Raw genomic sequence first — 17,379 nt, forward strand, 5'->3', positions numbered from 1 at the left:
CTTTTTTAAATTTTTCTTCTATTTTTCTCATCTCTTTCAATTAGGACGGTTTAAGGAAAACCATATTTCTAATTTTAGCACAAAATAGCAAGTTGGCTTATACTATTGGCCAGTAGGCCTGGGCACTAATACCCGTTACCCGTACTCGATCTGTTACTCGGCTCGTACCCGTCCCAAAAAAAAGGGTATCCGCAGCTTTAGGGTCGAGTTAAGGGTATTATATTTATATTACCCGTGAGTAAGGGACGAGTATAGGGTATTAGTTTAGTTTTCAATACCCGTCCCATTACTCGGCCCTTTACCCGTTTTGCTACCCGACCCGTAAATACCCGTTAATATTTTGTATTATTATTATTATTATTTATTATTAATTTATAGAGTTAGAGTTAAAACCTAAGTTCAACTTAGCCTAACTGAATTAATATATTATTTTTATTTTCAAAATTCGTAATTTTATAATTTTGGAACTATATATTGCATAAATTTATGAATTTTTCATTTTTGGATTTCAAAAGATAAAATTATTATTGCGATTATTAACATTTTTCTATCGGGTACTCGTTTTCCGGGTAATAATAAAGGGTCGGGACGAGTAAAGGGTCAACTATTTTTTACCGGGTACCCGTTTCTCCGGGTACCCGTTATTTAAGGGTCGAGTATGAGTAAATTTTTTCTGTTACCCGTTAGGGTCGGGACGAGTAAAGGGTCGGAGAAAATTCAAGGGTACCCGGCACTATTGGCCAGCACTGCCCATCTTAGTAACAATCAAGCACATCGTACCACAAAAAAAAAGTCTTTCGATTGTGTAAAAGACTTCTTCGTCCACATCTCTCATACCAAACCTAAATATGACTAGTGGTACAACCTGATTCCAAATCTAATTACTTGGTTTACGGATCCAAGTCATATAACTGTAATACATACAGTATAAGTCATGTACAGTGTGTTTAGTTTAAAAGACTAATTATATATAATTAATTCCTTTCGTATATTTGTATTAAAATGTTTTGTAGTTTCGAACTCTAGTCCGGTTGGACCTAAAAAGTACAAGAAATGGTTTGGAGGAGATACGATTCTTGTGGACACTATTTTACGGGACGAAGCATGGAACCTCGTTAGGCTATTCTTCATGTGTATTGAATTGTTTGAGTTTCCACTTACTCCACCGCAATTGTTGTACTGCTGCTAACCATAATTTTTTTTTTGTATATAAAGTATATATACTGTATATAGCCAACCGGTTCCACGAAATTGAGCTCTCTCTATTATTCTTTTATTATATAGCAAACAAAATATTATCTTCTTGTGGTTAGTTTGAGAGAGAGAGAGAGAGAGAGAGAGAGAGAGGTCAAGAAGAAGAGAGAGTGAGAGATGGATCGGCAAAAGCAAGACGTCAAACACGCAACGACGAACAATTCCGATCACGCACCTAATCTCTTCCCAATTTTTATTATTTTCCCAACTCAGTCCCCCCCCCCCCCCCCCTCATCAATTAATTAACCCACCAATAAATTAAAAGACAGAGACAGAGAGAGAGAGAGAGCGAAAGAGAGAGAGAGAGAGAGAAGAGTTAACATGAATAGAGAGATGTAAAAGAGTCATTAAATGTAACGAAGCGACATTCACAATAATTCGAAAGGAGGAAGACGATTTAGATACGGCCAGGACCCTTTTTTCACTACACACACTGTCCTCCTCGTCCACCTCAATATACCAAAACCAAAACCCCTTTTTCCGGGATTCATCCTCCAACTCACTTAGTTCCAAATTCACCCTCACTGAGTTTTTTCCCTTTTTTCTTCATCGGAGATCGTGAAGAACATCAAGTAAATTAAGCATCCCCATAGATTTAAAAAAAGAAAAGATACTAGCTTTTCCAACTAAAAAGCCCTCTTCTGTTTGGAAATTTTCGATTTTGGATTTTGCTACTCCCCCTATTATTTTGTTTCTATTTATAACCATGCAATCCCACGACCAACCCTTCAATCTCCATGGCGGATTCCGGCGATTTCAACGGTGGTCAACCTCCTCATAGTCCTTTAAGAACCACTTCTTCCGGTAGTAGTAGTAGCAACAACCGTAGTGGTGCTCCTCCTCCTCCTCCTTTAGTGATGGTGAGAAAACGATTAGCTTCCGAGATGTCTTCTAACCCTGACTACAACAACCCCTCTCGCCCTCCTCGCCGTGCCTCTCACCTCCTCGACTCCAACTACAATACTGTTCCACCACAACAACAACAACAACAACCACCGTCTCTTGCTGCGGCGACGGCTGTTGCTTCTCAGCCAAACCCACCTCTCTCTGTCTGTGGCTTCTCTGGTCTTCCGGTTTTCCCTTCAGACCGTGGTGGTGGTCGGAATGCTATGTCCGTACAGCCAATGGAACAAGACTCTTCATCTTCGTCAGCTTCACCTACGGTTTGGGTTGACGCCATTATCAGAGACCTTATCCACTCCTCAACTTCGGTCTCAATCCCTCAACTTATCCAAAACGTTAGAGACATTATCTTCCCTTGTAACCCAAATCTTGGAGCTCTTCTTGAATATAGACTCCGATCTCTCATGCTTCTTGATCCTTCTTCCTCCTCCGACCCTTCTCCTCAATCTTTTGAACCTCTCTATCAGATCTCCAACAACCCTTCTCCTCCTGTAACTCAACACCAACAGCAACACCAACATCAACAACAGCAGCAGCAACAACAACAACATAAGACTCCTCCTCCACCTCCGATTCAGCAACAAGAGAGGGAGAATTCTTCCACCGATGCACCACCGCAACCAGAGACGGTGACAACCACCACAGCCACCGTCACAAACACGGCGGAGGCGTTAAGAGAGAGGAAAGAAGAGATTAAGAGACAGAAGCAAGATGAAGAAGGTTTACACCTTCTCACATTGCTGCTACAGTGTGCTGAAGCTGTCTCTGCTGATAACCTCGAAGAAGCAAACAAGCTTCTTCTCGAGATCTCTCAATTGTCAACCCCTTACGGAACCTCAGCGCAGCGAGTAGCTGCTTACTTCTCTGAAGCTATGTCAGCGAGATTACTCAACTCGTGTCTAGGGATTTACGCGGCTTTGCCTTCACGGTGGATGCCTCAAACGCATAGCTTGAAGATGGTCTCTGCGTTTCAGGTGTTTAATGGGATAAGCCCTTTAGTGAAATTCTCACACTTTACAGCGAATCAGGCGATTCAAGAAGCGTTTGAGAAAGAAGACAGTGTACACATCATTGATTTAGATATCATGCAGGGACTTCAATGGCCTGGTCTATTCCACATTCTTGCTTCTAGACCTGGAGGACCTCCTCACGTGCGTCTCACGGGACTTGGTACTTCCATGGAAGCTCTTCAGGCTACTGGGAAACGTCTCTCGGATTTCGCGGATAAGCTTGGCCTGCCTTTTGAGTTCTGCCCTTTAGCTGAGAAAGTTGGAAACTTGGACACTGAGAGACTCAATGTGAGGAAAAGAGAAGCTGTTGCTGTTCACTGGCTTCAACATTCTCTTTATGATGTTACTGGCTCTGATGCACATACCCTCTGGTTACTCCAAAGGTAAATAATAAAACACTCACTACCTTTTTAATCACTCTTTGACTATAACAATTGTTTTAAGATTATTGTAGAGAGATGTTCTAAAAAGTGGCTTTTTTTTTTGGGTTAATGATTTGGGAATGAACAGATTAGCTCCTAAAGTTGTGACAGTAGTTGAACAAGACCTGAGCCATGCTGGTTCCTTCTTAGGAAGATTTGTGGAGGCAATACATTACTACTCGGCACTGTTTGATTCGTTGGGAGCAAGCTACGGCGAAGAGAGTGAAGAGAGACATGTGGTGGAGCAGCAGCTATTATCGAAAGAGATAAGGAATGTATTGGCCGTGGGAGGACCGTCGAGGAGCGGGGAAGTGAAGTTTGAGAGCTGGAGGGAGAAAATGCAACAATGTGGGTTTAAAGGTATATCTTTAGCTGGCAATGCAGCTACACAAGCGACACTTCTGTTGGGAATGTTTCCTTCGGATGGTTACACTTTGGTTGATGATAATGGTACGCTTAAGCTTGGATGGAAAGATCTTTCCTTACTCACTGCTTCAGCTTGGACGCCTCGTTCTTAGTTTTTTTTTTTCTCTCTTTGTCACAAAACAATGCCCATAAATATAGATTTTACCTGGGTTTACTTTTTTTCTTCTTTTGGTTATGTATTAAAAAGAGAGGATTCTTACTTAAGTTGTTGTCTCACTTGAACTCTGTATTGGTTACCTCACTGGTGGAATACATAGAAGTTGATCTTGAATAAACAAGTTGATATGGAAGCAAGGAAATGACAATAATACATCAAACATGAAAATGAAAACACGTATATACAGTATATGCTATGTCATAGGGATAAAGTGAAAACAGCATATTTACTTGATGTATCACATGCAAATTTCTTTAAAGCTGCAGAATAGTTTTGAAAGTTATCCACTTTGTTTGTTGTAAAAAACGGTGAAATTATACTTTTATGCCTAAATGATGCATGTATCGTATATAGTCTATACAAAATAAACAAATATTCGAAATTGACGAAACATCGATAAAAATAAATTGGTTGGTTAAAAATTGCTGATCATATTGTTTTTAAAAACACTCTTTCGTTACTAGTGTAGCTGTGTAGGTTATTGACCTGGTTAAATCAAGCATTCGATATCATGTGACAAGTGACAACACCACAATGGCTTCTCGCCCGTGTGTAAGTGTTTTCGCATATAAACAATTTGCTAAAATTTTAGATAATTTACTTGAATTCAGGATGTCGAACACACACACACACACTCGTGTGTATGCTCTCTGAAGCAAAAAGTTCAGAACTGTATCAGTGGTGGTGGAGCATTCAAATCTAAACTAAACGTTATACCAAAAGTGGTTGATATTGTATGAAAGGGTCGAATTCGCAATTAAACGTTAATTACGTACCTTAAAAGTAAAAAACGTTTAACATACTTACCTTTTTTTCTATTTTGTTTACAATTTAATGTATGGATTCCCATAAATAATACTAATAACTCTATTTTTGTAAATTTGCACGCCTTTTCATATCTCATCATCTTCAACAACGCGAAACCCTAATCTGGTTAAAGTTCTCCGATTCGGCCAAGTCCACCGCAGAGCTCTTGAATACGTCTCTCGCGAAAAAATTAATCAATTGCTGTTGAATATTTTACACACAGTTTTCAATTTTTCTTTCTCTTGAGTTCTCTCACGGGTACTGCTCGCAACCATTCCGATTTATACGGCTAACTTCATCGCTCGAGTTCTCTCGCTATCGATCGTTTCGTCACCTGTTTCAGGCTTGTCTCTCACTCTCACATCTGATTCTTCGGTTTTCTGATTTTGGCGCTCTATATTATCAATAGATTTCTTATTCCAAGTCTTTGTTCCGCTCAGCGCCATCTTCCGTTCACTGGTGTCTTTTGGGTCCGGAGTCGTCGTGCTGCTTTCAGTTCATTGGGGTTGAGCGTGGTAGGTATGCTCATCTTCATTACCTATTTCCATCCGTGGATGTGAGCAGTTACGATTTGATTGTATGCCATTTCTGCAACGTTTAAGAATCAAATTATAGGAAATTTAAATTAAGCAATTGTTGTTGTTCCATGGCCCTTTCTGTATCTGGTTCTCCCAGTTGATTAGCAAAGTATGCGAGACAAAATATTTAAGGCCTGGTTGTTAGTTAAATGTAGAATGATCTGTATGGTTGTAAGCATTCTTATCGTGCTTTTGCTACTTCCTAGCCAATGCTGTTCTTCTACTTAGTGAGAATATCTAGCTAGCTCTAAAATAGTCTCTTTACCTAAATGATCTGTCTGATTCAGATATATATGTCTCTGTCGACCTTATAAAGTTTAATTTTGCTATGGATTTATTGTAGTAATCTGTTTCGTGGTTAATGGATCAAATTTCGAAAGGGGGTTGGGATCAGTCGTGGGAATTCTATATTATATATGCATTAACAGATACCTGTTTCTTTATGCGCGTATTTCAGGGAAGGGCTTTAAACATTAATTTTTGAATATTCTCTCTGACCATCAAAGATTTGCTCGGGTGCTGGCTCGAAATGGATCCTGGTCGATATGGTCGTCAGCAAGAATGGGATAATAACAGTGTAATTGTGGTTTTCTCCTTACATATATGGGATGAATAGACAAGAAATTTTTAGGGATGTTGTGAATGTCAATTTTTACGGCCCTCATCCGTGGAGTGAGAGACGTGGAGAGTGAGCATGTGGATGGGATTTGGCTAACGTAATATCAGTCATGATGTTTGTTGCTGACATAGCTTATTCTCTTCAATTCACAGGCTCCGGAGGGTTATGGTACTGAGCATGATCCAAATAATCGGTTAGTGCTACTTGAATTGACTATATTGATTTATTTTTTAGTTCTCATGGGAGACACCTCATATATTAATTTGAACTACTATCACTAAATAGCATTTCATGTACTTTATTTGGTTTGGTTACTTGTGCTTAAATTTTCATGATACTTCATTTCTTTATGCCTTTTATGTACCACCAATGCTACATTTCTCTTACAGGTTTGGCGTATCATATGATGAGGGATATCCTGATGAAAGGTTGATGCGGGATGATGATGGCTACAGTTATCCACCTGGACAGAATACTCTCGGTGCGCTGCCTCAATCTAGAAGGCGAAACTATGAAGAAAATTATTCTCGTGAACTTCGCAGGCAAGAAAAGCCGTACATGGATTCAAATTATGCTGCTGATTATTATCACGATAGTGAAGTTGCGAGTCGAAATGGATACTACCGTGATCATGAACATGAAAGGTCGTCACGGTATGATGGCCGCGATGACTATTCTGGTAGTGATTATACCCATAGATCCAGAAATTACCATCATAGTAGAGAAGCTAGCCGGGAGAAAAGTTATGATTATACTCGCCGTAGTTATGATTCTGATTATGAAAGGGGCAGTGTTAGAGATGGCAATCGAAAGAGTCGGGATCCGCAGGATAGAGGACGGGACTCACGAGATAGAGTATGGGACTCACGTGATAGGGACTGGGACAAACGATGTTTCAGCCGTGAAAGAGATGAGAGTCCTCATAAGAGATATGAGAAATCACAATCTCGATCTACCGGACGTGGTGAGTTCTCTAGATCAAGATCTCCTAGGGGTCGTAGCCATGGGCGGAGTTACCGGGAGGACAGCTACGAAGGCGATCACTGGCATGAAAGTGAGAGGCGAAGAGAATACCAAGATAGACATGACCAGGATCATTTTTCTGCTGTATATAATATTCTCCCATCCCTGGTTTAAATTATTTTGTTGTGAAGACATTTAAAAAAACCGTTCCTATATTTTTATGGTTTTTGCTAGACCCCATCCGCCACTGTTCTTGTGAAGGGTCTCTCAATGAAATCAACAGAAGAAGATCTATACCAGATTCTGGTAATCTCTTCTTTATTTTTTGAGTTTGTATATTCTGATGGTTATACAGTTTTATTTTGCGTGACTTCATTATTCCCTTATGCATGACCAGGCTGAATGGGGTCCATTGCATGATGTCCGTGTGATTCGGGAGCAAAGTTCTGGGATTTCTCGTGGATTTGCTTTTATAGATTTCCCCACGGTGGTAATTGCTTTCAACTAAGCTGTTAATTCCTCGGGGCTCTTTCTTGTGATTTATTCAATCCAGTGTGTGCAATTATGTATGTTTGTCTGAGCAGGATGCCGCACACATCATGATGGACAGAATTGAGCATGATGGTATAGTTTTGGATGGAAGGAAGCTAATATTCCATTACAGGTATTTCTTATATCTGGAGATCCTGGAGGAATCATAGATTTATTACATTCAATTAAAAGTTCCTTGACCTTTTTAATATCAGGCTCTCAGTTAGCAGTATAGCATTCTTACACTGACTTTTCGTGTGTTGCAGCAGCCAACCTAGTGGTAGGGCTGGTGTGTCCCGTAGGCAGGATCATGCTTCTAGGCGCAGTTATGGTGGAAATCGAAGCATGATGGTTCCCACAGATTGGATGTGTATAATCTGTGGCTGTATCAATTTTGCACGGCGAACCTCCTGCTTTCAGGTTGGTTCATTCTTCCAAAGAAAGTTTTGCAAATTTCATAGTCAGGACTAGAGTAGAAACCCATCTTTAAACTACAGATGAAATTGCAGGAAGAAACTGCTCATTGTTGTTTTCATGAGTTGGTGATGACAATACTAAAATTGATAGATCTGATCAAACCCTCAGGAGAAATCTGTATTGTATAGAGTTATTCAGTTCTTTTTTGGTGACGTATATGTTTACATACATATGTCGGTAGTAATGGTATTCAAGATTTTATCTTATGTAAACACGTTGGTGACATACGAAGAATGTATTTGGTTGCATTTACAGTAATATGTTTGTTAGTAACTTAGTATATACAGTTTTCATAATTTTAATGTCAGTATGAGAACTTATATAACATCCTTGGACTGATATTTATTGATGGGTTCAGATTCATCTTTCCTTCGATTTGTTTAAACTCCTTTTAAGTGTTTATTAATAGTTCGATGTGGTGGTCACTTGTTCTATAGTCCTTCTTTGCAATGCAGCTGTCTGTGTCTTGTTTAGATTAGTTACAGGCTGAAACAATTCATGGTCTCTTTCTCCTTACGCAGTGTAATGAACCCAAGACCAAGGATTCTCCTGCAGCTGATGTAGGTTTATCAAACTCAGCATCAGGAAAAGGAACTTCGGAGACAGGTTCATTTTATTTATAAGATGCTTTAGTTTTCTTGTTGGGTCAGAAGACAGTTGAAAGTGTATAAGGTTATAGTTTTTTGCACTTTTATACATGCCATTTGTATCTAAGAAATATTCTTCTCTTCCAGGTCCAACTCATGTCTTAGTTGTACGTGGGTTGGATGAAGATGCTGATGAGGAAATGATTCGGTATGAATTTTCCAAACATGCTCCTATCAAGGTCGACAAAAACCCTTTTGGATTTGTTAAATAATAGGATATGTATTTTTTACGTCAGTTGACCTGGTTTTTCTCTTTCATCCATTGTATAGGATCTTCGTCTTGTGAGAGACAAATTCACACATGTTTCACGAGGATTTGCATTTGTGCATTTTTGCTCGGTAAGATCTTAAAGCCATGTCATTTGTTGCACGTACTAGTCTCAGTGTTATAATCCTCAAATCTCTCTTCTGTTTATCTTTTCCCTTGCTAATAAAATTTAATTGCAAGTGTACCTCTTGATCAAGGAATTATTAGATGGTGCAGGAATTTGTAACCCAGTAGTCTTGATGATCATTAGCACCTGTTTTTGATATATATATTTAATATTCTAAGTGTCAGGAACAAAATTAGTAGATATATTCTGCTAGTGTTGTGGGTAGTCTTTGCATTATTCGGAGATGGGCTCCAAAGGAATACAATCAATAATTTCCATTCCTCGTGCTATCTTTATAATCGTTAACCACTTCTTGCATGGACCTTAAAAGCTTGTGTAGACGTGTAGTAGATTATTTCCCGAGGTCGCAGATTCTCTTACCAGTTCAATATTTTGCTGGTGATCAGATTTGGTAGTAGAATTGCTTTGGTATATCCAAATATATAGTTCCGCAATCTATATAGGTATCTGAGTATTTTTTAATCTACCTACCAAATGAAACAGAAAAACATGATTAACGTGTAGGTTGAGGATGCTACCAAGGCACTTGAAGCAACAAACGGAACAGCTCTTGAAAAGAATGGTAAAATTCTTAGAGTTGCATATGCAAAGAGTGTGCATGGTACTGGAACTGGTATAGCAGCACCCTCTCACTCCAGCAACCTTGCTGCTGCTGCAATTGAAGCTGCAGCATTTTCTCAGCAGGTACTTAGAGATTGTTTTTATCCGGTTTCCCTCTCTGTATTGGCTGGTCAGAGATTGATTATTAATTTTTCTTAGTAGCATCCGGTGGCTTTTCTTGAAGATTTTCATTTTTTTGAGTCGTCTTGATAACGTGCATTGCCACTCATTTTTGTTATTATTAGTATGACGGTGTTGGATGGGCTCCAAAGGAATACAATCCTAATGAGAATCAAACCACTGGAGAGCAGGCCCAGGGAGTTGGGGAAATTGAATCCCAGAAAGGGGCTTCCGCTCCACAGTCTGGCTATGTGTGGGATGAAGCATCTGGTTACTACTATGATGCTGCTTCTGGATACTACTATGATGGAAATTCTGGTTTGCACTTGCTTATATTACTTTATCTGTTTGAAATGGTTGCATAGTTGGGTAGCTGTAGCTCTAATTACCACGTCTTGCAAAACATGAATTGTTTGAAAGTGCCTTGTTAGAGGTTTGAAATTGCCTTACGTAGATGTATTCATTCAGAGGATAGTTTCTTAACAAATATAAGTCTTCACCTTTGGGTTGTTCAAACTATAACAGGGTTGCTGTTCTTTTTATAATGAAGTTCTTATGCTTTGTATGCACCAAACTAGCAACATGGACATATAAGCTTTATGCCTTAACTATAGACTCTATAGTATGGCTGTCGAGATTAGGCAAGCATTGTCTGATACAGTTGATTATGGCTGCTGTAGGACTTCCAAATGTTTGTCACTTTTGACTTTTATGTATTAGTGAGTAAAGAGGACCTTATATATAGATATGCTTAGAAAATTCGTATCTGATAGAGCTCAGGAATGAAATGTTTAACGGTTCTGGTTATCAATAGTACTCTCTACTTGGTGTGTGGTGGTGAACAACTTGGTTTTGCTGGTGTGAGAAGAAGGTAGTATTTTTTAATAATCATATGCTTCTGAATATGCAGGTCTTTATTATGACAGCAATAGTGGGCTTTGGTACTCGTATGACCAGCAAACACAACAATATGTTCCTTGTCCTGATCAGAATAATGAGAGTAAATTAACTGAAAATCAACCAGAATCTGCCAAGATGGAGAAATCCAGTCAACAAAAAGTTATTATTTCAGCGGCTGCTACCCCTAATGTAGAAAAGGCTTTGTCCTTACCAGATGCGGTTCAGGCGGCTGCAGCAGCGGCAATTGCATCAGAGAAGAGAGAGAAAGAGAGAGTGAAGGAGATAAAACTTGCATCAAAGAGTAGCATACTGGCTAGCAAGAAAAAAATGAGTAACGTTTTAACAATGTGGAAGCAGCGGAACCATGAACCCCAAATACAGCGTCCCTCTCCCTCACTTGGGAACAATCCACCTACAGTTTCCGCTGAAGCAAGGTCGTCCTTCTCCGCTGGACAATCCAAGGGCAAGCTGAAATCTGATGTAAATATTGCAGAGAGAAGTACCTCCAATAATGGAGTTTCTGCACTGACAACTACAGAGAGCTCGAGCAGCAGTACGACAGCAGGAGCTTTGATGGGGGTGATGAGAGGTTCCTTTGGAGGAACTCAGAGAGGAGTTTCTTCAGCTAATGTACAAACGACCCCAATAATACCTTCTGCGTCTCCAGCTTCGGTTCCGGTTTCTGGAAGTGGGAAAAGAAGAAGGTTCTCTGAAACGCCGACTGCAGTGCCTACTCACAGAGAACAGCCTCAGACATCATACAGAGACCGAGCTGCAGAAAGAAGAAACTTATATGGTTCATCAACTTCAAATGAAAATGACGGTATTGATTTAAGTAAGCGCCCTTGACTGTTTGACTTCTCTTTTCCTCGGTAGACTTTTTCTAAAAAAATAGTAACATAATTCGGAAAATTGTGTGTTTGAATGAAGATGAGGATATAATGGGGTTGAGAAAAGGTTCATTGGATCCAACACCTTTTCCTCCTGGTGTGGGTGGACGTGGGATTACAACAACCACGGAAGTCAATAGTTTCGATGTAATTACAGAAGAGAGGGCAATAGACGAGAGTAACGTGGGAAACAGAATGCTGAGGAACATGGGGTGGCAAGAAGGATCGGTAACTTAAAAAAACCAGTTACTTGTTTAATCGGTAACGTTATATGTTAATGGTGCTTGTTGGGTATGTGCTCAGGGTTTGGGAAAAGACGGGAGTGGAATGAAAGAACCGGTGCAAGCGCAAGGCGTTGATAGGAGAGCAGGACTTGGAAGTCAGCAGAAGAAGGTTGATGCTGAGTTTGAGGTTCAGCCTGGTGACACTTACAGAACTCTTCTCCAAAAGAAAGCACTTGCAAGATTTCGTGACATGTCTGACAATAATTGACTGTTTGTGGTGTGAAATGTGTTGGAAATTTGAATCGTCGGTTGTGTTTAAAACTGTGAAAGTAATTTTGAGTATGTTCGTGAACTCTTTTGTTGAATTATGAATGAAAAAGAGACGTTGACCAAAATAGAGACATGCTTGAGTCGATCCATCGAAACTCGTGATATGGACGTGAATGACAGCAACGACCTTGTATAAGTTTTATCTAAATGGATCTAGCTTGGAGACAACAACGACCTGAGGAGTGAAGACTACAGTATTCTATCCTGGATACACCATACTTACCAAAATCTTACAAAGCTTTTTAACAATATTGTTATTTTCGAAACTTATAACCATAATCGTTAGTTAAAAAGGTTACGACAATATTAAAAAAAAAATGTTAAATTAGTTAATCTCGTGTTCCCATTGGCTTTTCCGAAAACAGATTGGTTAAATACGTTTGTTAGAACCATTGTTTGTAATGGCTGTGGTGTGGGGTTTTGTTGCTGCCGGCTATTTCCGGATAAATGTCTCAAACAGATCTTTCAATGAATCCACCGTGATTTACGTTGTCATAACGTGGGACAGAAATGATAGGTTTTTCAGTTTCACCGAGCCCTATATATATATATATCCAAAATTACACTTGAAACCTATACCAATTTATTTCAAAATAAGTTGGTAGTGCCAACTTTTTTTATCAAGGTTTTTCACAATGAAGAAATGTGAGTTTTTGATTGATTCAAGTAAAACGTAAGTAATTTGGAAAAGGGATATAGGAAATGTGATGACTGATGTATTGTTCTGAATTTTTTTTGACAGGGTTAATAACAGGAGCAGTTGTAATAGTTCTGATTGGATTAGGGGTATGGGCTTATGTTGCCATTACACCTCCACCTCCTAAGAGATGCGGAACTCCCGGTGGACCGCCCATTACCGCCCCTAGGATCCGTCTCAGTGATGGCCGTTATTTGGCCTACGAAGAACATGGAGTTAGTAGACAAAATGCCACTTTCAAGATCATCTATATTCACGCATTCTCCACGTTTAGGCGCGATGCTGTTATAGCCAGCCGTGTTCGCCCTGTAATGATTTTGATTTCTTCCTCATTTACTATACATCTTTTGCTTAAAGACTTGGACTGTTTGTCTTCATTTACATTAAGAGTTTGCATTCTATGTTTTTTTTTTCAGGGTTTTCTTGAGAAAAACGGCATCTACGTGGTGTCATATGATCGACCTGGTTATGGAGAGAGCGATCCTGACCCCAGTCGCAATGAAAAGACTTTAGCTCATGACGTTGAACAACTCGCTGACCAATTACAACTTGGTTCCAAATTTTACGTGGTTGGATACTCAATGGGAGGTCAAGCTACTTGGGGTGTTCTCAAGTACATTCCCCACAGGCTCGCTGGAGCGACTTTGCTTGGTCCTGTAATCAACTCATGGTGGCCGAGTTTCCCGGATAGTTTGACATGGGAGCTATGGAACAAGCAATCTAAAACCGAAAGGTTTGCGATGCTCGTTACTCATCACACTCCATGGCTACTCTATTGGTGGAACACTCAAAAGCTATTCCCACCATCAGCTGTGATGGAATCAAGCCCCAAGATCTTCTCTCCCCAAGATCTTGCATTACTGCCCAAACTCGCCGTAAGGGTGCCTTACAAGAACCAAACGACGCAACAAGGAACACACGAATCATTAGACCGAGACCTGATTGTTGGATTTGGGAAATGGAGTTTTGATCCGATGAAGATCGATAATCCGTTCCCAAAGGGTGAAGGTTCAGTACATATGTGGCAAGGGGATGATGATCGGCTCGTCCCAATACAACTACAAAGGATCATTGCTCAGAAACTAGGTTGGATCAAGTATCATGAGATTCCAGGTGCTGGTCATTTCTTTCCGATGGCGGATGGTATGGCAGAAACTGTCTTAAAAGAACTCTTGCCTATCCCTCAAGCATCTTAAATTCATGCAGTTTGACATTGTTTAGACTCAATTAAAAAAAGTTGTACATTTTGTCCCTCCCCCTTACGCTCTGTTCCTCTAGTATTGTGTATAAATATTTCTTTTCACTTTTGCATTTTTATCTGTTGCAGCGTAGTAAAAAGATTTACTCTGGTAAAACAAACCAACACATTATTTTTATTTTGTTCAAAAAAAAAAAAGAATTTATTTTATTTGGAAACAATAAGAAAGCTAGCAGTAGATAACAACGAAGCTGCACCTATTCTGCCACAAATATCGTTTCTTAAACTTGCAGTTCAAGGATGCTAGTTATAATATTAGTTTGGAGCAGAGAAAATGCTCACTTAGGAAGACCAGTTTCAGGATCGAGAAGGGCTTGAGTTTGGTCGTGAAGCACGATGGGACCTTTTCCAGGTCTAGTGCAGATAAAATAACTGACTTCTCCTTTTTGATCTTGAGATCCAATGTTGTCTTTAATTTCAGGTGGAGGTTGCAGATTCTCGACACCACTTGCTCCATCTAATCCGGCTTCTTTTAGAATCGAATTATCGCCCACTACGTAACTGGTAAACAAAGAAACCAAAATCATTACAAACAGCTTTTTTTAGTCCTTTTTAAAGTCAGAGAAAACCGTAGTTAAAGGATCACACAGTTTCAATCTCTCACCTCTTCATATCAGTGTCTGACTTAGGGGGGAAATAGTACAGAAGCCCCTGGAGCAATTGAACTGCAACCTTTCTGTTGCGTGCAATCAGTACAGCATTTGGACCAGCATCAAATGTGTAAGCAACCTGTCCAGAGTTCAGTTTTTTTGAGTAACACAGCTGTTTATATACTTAATAACACAAAATAGCTTTTTTCAATTGAGATTGTTATATGATCTGTCTCACATCCTTGTGCAAATACTCGGAAATAACAATCTATGGTAAAACAAAAACTGGAAGACATAGTTAGTAGCACTTTACCTGTGGAGTCCCTTCAGAACGGTTCCACTTTTCAACTAGGCTAATTATTCTGGAAAAGCAGATAACAGTTTATTAAAGAAGGGTTTGAATGCTAAATGAAGCAGCATATATCTGTATGGATAGAGAAATACCTGTGGGAGGTGTCATTCATGTAGAATATGGGTGGAGATGTATCTAGACAAACAGCATGAAACTGATTACTGTCTGTACATGTTAATTGTGTAAACGATGCGAAATCTCGATTTTTAATAGCTTCCTCCATTTGCAGAATCCGTTTTGGCACAACTTCCTACGGGTAAAAGAATAAACAGAAACTGAGGTTTAAGAAGTAATACAGATTTTCATCAAACATTAAGAAGAGAACGTACTTTTGCCCTATGCTGTAAAAGCAAACTCGTCTCAACACTTTCACGCATTCCTGAGGTACTACTTGTTTCCTTCTGCTGTGAACTAACCTGGGAGTTGAATAAAGCTAAAAAGACTTACGAAGCATATAAACATATAAGACAGGCTATGAACGAAAATATAAGCAAGCACTAGAATTTCACAGATTATTGATATTTGAACTTGTCTTATTCATGAGGTAATGTAGAAGAGGCTGCCTGTATCAATCCAAAATCAGCTAGAGCAACTCAATATCATAGAAATACTTTGTCATATATCTCACTCATTCAAAGTGGTATTTGAGAGAATATGTAACGTATGGTTAACTTGAAAATGGCATGATCTGGAAAATGGGAGAATCAGAACAATTCTGCGACCAAGTCTAAAAGTCGCTTGACAAAAGATTGTATAAGATTCATACCACAGCAATGATGATAACAAGATCATCCCAGTGCTTCTCATCTGCCAGTTGAACTGCAACGCTGTCACTTCCATCATCTTTGCTTCCCATTTCCCACTTGACAAATCCACCAAATAAACTACGGCAAGCACTTCCTGAACCTTGCCTACATTAGGGAATGAAAATGAAACCATATATACGAGTACCACTTAATTTCTAGAGGAATGTCAAGAGTTCACATTATTCAACAATTAAACTGATGCATTAGTACAGATCATCGTATAAATTGGTCAAAATTTTGGCCTGTTCAGAATCAATTCCTCAAATTTGTAGTACCTGGCTATGGCAGAAAGATGGCTTGGATCTTCATCTACATTCATCAACTTTGCAAGAGAAAAAACTGTAGGAAAAGAGTAGTTTGACATAAACTTCAAGCTCATGATCAATTTTGAAATCTAAGAAAATTTCAATTTCATTACAGGAAAGACGAAGAGCAAGAATCATGTAGATTTCAATCATCATTTGCTTTTTCTATCTTTCAGGTTTAAGCAATTCTAATAATAATAAAAAAAAAAAGGCAGAATACCTAGACAAGCAAAACCAGCAGCTGAAGAAGCTAAGCCAGCAGCAGTAGGGAAGTTGTTATGAGAAGCAATGTGTAGATGCAGTTTCTCCCAATCTTTCTTCCCTATCTTGATTCCTTTCTCCTTGTCTTCAACATCACCCGCTCGACTCCTAATCTCCCTCAAACAATTCTGGTACCTACTTCCAGATAGAGATATTTCCTATACTAACCATGAAACAACAACAACAACCATAAACATGCCGGTGAACTCAACCAAATTATTAGAAACTTATCTAATTTGATTCAAAGTTAATCCAAATCTAACTCAGAACTGACAAAATAGCTTCGTGCTGCTTATCCTAGAATTTAACAAATAGAAGAATCTCAGCTAGAGGAAAGATCGTAGTGGAGAAATCGAAGTGAGTACCTTGCCATTGAGCCACATGCGATCCCGATCAAATGCAGGACTAACGGCAACAGTGGTAACCGTACAGAGGTGATCAGGATCAAGAGTTACGCTGATACTATCGTTAACGGGGAGAATCCGAACCTCATCTCTCTTTCCCCAATACTTAATCACAGCTATGTTCGTCGGAGTTTGCGCCGTCACCATAAACACCCATTTCTCCGTCGCCATGTCAACCCCCCAAATGCTCTTGAGGAGAGATCTGAAGCTTCGTAGTTGTTAAATCCAAAGGACATTAAAATAGTGACGGAGAATTCGAAAAATAGTAACGTAATTTGCACAAAAATTAAAAAAAAAAAAAATATATTACTTTATTCAAAATTTGGAGACTTTCTTCATTAACTTCAACTCTTGTTTGGAGTATCAAATTGTTTAACTTTTGCCATTTTCGTGACAACATCACCAAATCTTAACCTATAAAGTTTTAGAATAAAAATAGTGTTAGGTAGGAGT

General features: G+C 39.2%; 4 protein-coding genes across 12 annotated transcripts; 3 read left to right on the top strand and 1 right to left on the bottom strand.

Annotated features, from left to right (window-relative positions):
* Positions 1–1,117: 1,117 nt before the first annotated feature.
* On the top strand, positions 1,118–4,290 carry LOC104712001 (protein SCARECROW-like). The gene is made up of 2 exons (XM_010428789.2): positions 1,118–3,550; positions 3,678–4,290. Exons 1-2 carry the CDS (start codon positions 1,992–1,994, stop codon positions 4,105–4,107), a joined length of 1,989 nt encoding a protein of 662 aa, XP_010427091.1. The 5' UTR covers positions 1,118–1,991; the 3' UTR covers positions 4,108–4,290.
* A 648-nt stretch (positions 4,291–4,938) lies between these two features.
* On the top strand, positions 4,939–12,318 carry LOC104712002 (SUPPRESSOR OF ABI3-5). Of its 7 annotated transcripts, none has more exons than XM_010428790.3 (17): positions 4,939–5,322; positions 5,420–5,498; positions 6,015–6,134; positions 6,329–6,369; positions 6,566–7,283; positions 7,374–7,445; positions 7,537–7,629; positions 7,724–7,803; positions 7,937–8,090; positions 8,669–8,753; positions 8,882–8,973; positions 9,065–9,133; positions 9,694–9,873; positions 10,035–10,227; positions 10,820–11,644; positions 11,740–11,927; positions 12,003–12,318. In XM_010428790.3, the coding sequence occupies exons 3-17, from the start codon at positions 6,087–6,089 to the stop codon at positions 12,189–12,191; spliced, it is 3,027 nt and encodes a 1,008-aa protein (XP_010427092.2). In that variant the 5' UTR covers positions 4,939–5,322; positions 5,420–5,498; positions 6,015–6,086; the 3' UTR covers positions 12,192–12,318. The 7 variants fall into 7 exon arrangements, with proteins under 7 accessions (XP_010427092.2, XP_087323654.1, XP_019084865.2 ...); XM_087467528.1 differs by having other exon boundaries at positions 5,033–5,322; positions 7,940–8,090; XM_019229320.2 differs by having other exon boundaries at positions 5,033–5,322; positions 5,420–5,494; positions 7,940–8,090.
* A 477-nt stretch (positions 12,319–12,795) lies between these two features.
* On the top strand, positions 12,796–14,420 carry LOC104712003 (uncharacterized). Its single transcript, XM_010428794.2, has 3 exons — positions 12,796–12,898; positions 12,996–13,258; positions 13,367–14,420. Exons 1-3 carry the CDS (start codon positions 12,889–12,891, stop codon positions 14,144–14,146), a joined length of 1,053 nt encoding a protein of 350 aa, XP_010427096.1. The 5' UTR covers positions 12,796–12,888; the 3' UTR covers positions 14,147–14,420.
* Positions 14,298–17,373, bottom strand: LOC104712004 (diphosphomevalonate decarboxylase MVD2, peroxisomal). Of its 3 annotated transcripts, none has more exons than XM_010428796.3 (10): positions 17,237–17,373; positions 16,888–17,134; positions 16,482–16,680; positions 16,232–16,295; positions 15,917–16,061; positions 15,480–15,566; positions 15,243–15,400; positions 15,112–15,160; positions 14,813–14,937; positions 14,298–14,709 (listed from the first exon to the last, which is right to left on the bottom strand). In XM_010428796.3, the coding sequence occupies exons 2-10, from the start codon at positions 17,095–17,097 to the stop codon at positions 14,487–14,489; spliced, it is 1,260 nt and encodes a 419-aa protein (XP_010427098.1). In that variant the 5' UTR covers positions 17,098–17,134; positions 17,237–17,373; the 3' UTR covers positions 14,298–14,486. The 3 variants fall into 3 exon arrangements, with proteins under 3 accessions (XP_010427098.1, XP_087323658.1, XP_010427097.1); XM_087467532.1 differs by having other exon boundaries at positions 16,888–17,128; positions 17,237–17,340; XM_010428795.3 differs by lacking the exon at positions 17,237–17,373 and having other exon boundaries at positions 16,888–17,202.
* Between the last annotated feature and the right edge of the window lie 6 nt (positions 17,374–17,379).

This window comes from Camelina sativa, chromosome 9 (genome assembly GCF_030686135.1).
Source record: "Camelina sativa cultivar CO46 ecotype springtype chromosome 9, ASM3068613v1".
Lineage (NCBI taxonomy): Eukaryota > Viridiplantae > Streptophyta > Magnoliopsida > Brassicales > Brassicaceae > Camelina > Camelina sativa.

Bases quoted from the DNA above. Each gene is read 5' to 3' on its own strand.
- LOC104712003 (XM_010428794.2), top strand. The intron at 13,259-13,366 runs GTAATGATTTTG...TTTTTTTTTCAG, and splicing joins TAGCCAGCCGTGTTCGCCCT to GGTTTTCTTGAGAAAAACGG.
- LOC104712004 (XM_010428796.3), bottom strand. From the start codon at position 17,097: ATGGCGACGGAGAAATGGGTGTTTATGGTGACGGCGCAAACTCCGACG. The intron at 16,062-16,231 runs GTACTACAAATT...TCCCTAATGTAG, and splicing joins CATCTTTCTGCCATAGCCAG to GCAAGGTTCAGGAAGTGCTT. The intron at 15,161-15,242 runs GTATTTCTCTAT...CTGCTTTTCCAG, and splicing joins ATGAATGACACCTCCCACAG to AATAATTAGCCTAGTTGAAA.
- LOC104712002 (XM_010428790.3), top strand. From the start codon at position 6,087: ATGGATCCTGGTCGATATGGTCGTCAGCAAGAATGGGATAATAACAGT. The intron at 6,135-6,328 runs GTAATTGTGGTT...TTCAATTCACAG, and splicing joins AAGAATGGGATAATAACAGT to GCTCCGGAGGGTTATGGTAC. The intron at 8,091-8,668 runs GTTGGTTCATTC...CTCCTTACGCAG, and splicing joins GGCGAACCTCCTGCTTTCAG to TGTAATGAACCCAAGACCAA.
- LOC104712001 (XM_010428789.2), top strand. From the start codon at position 1,992: ATGGCGGATTCCGGCGATTTCAACGGTGGTCAACCTCCTCATAGTCCT. The intron at 3,551-3,677 runs GTAAATAATAAA...GGGAATGAACAG, and splicing joins ACCCTCTGGTTACTCCAAAG to ATTAGCTCCTAAAGTTGTGA.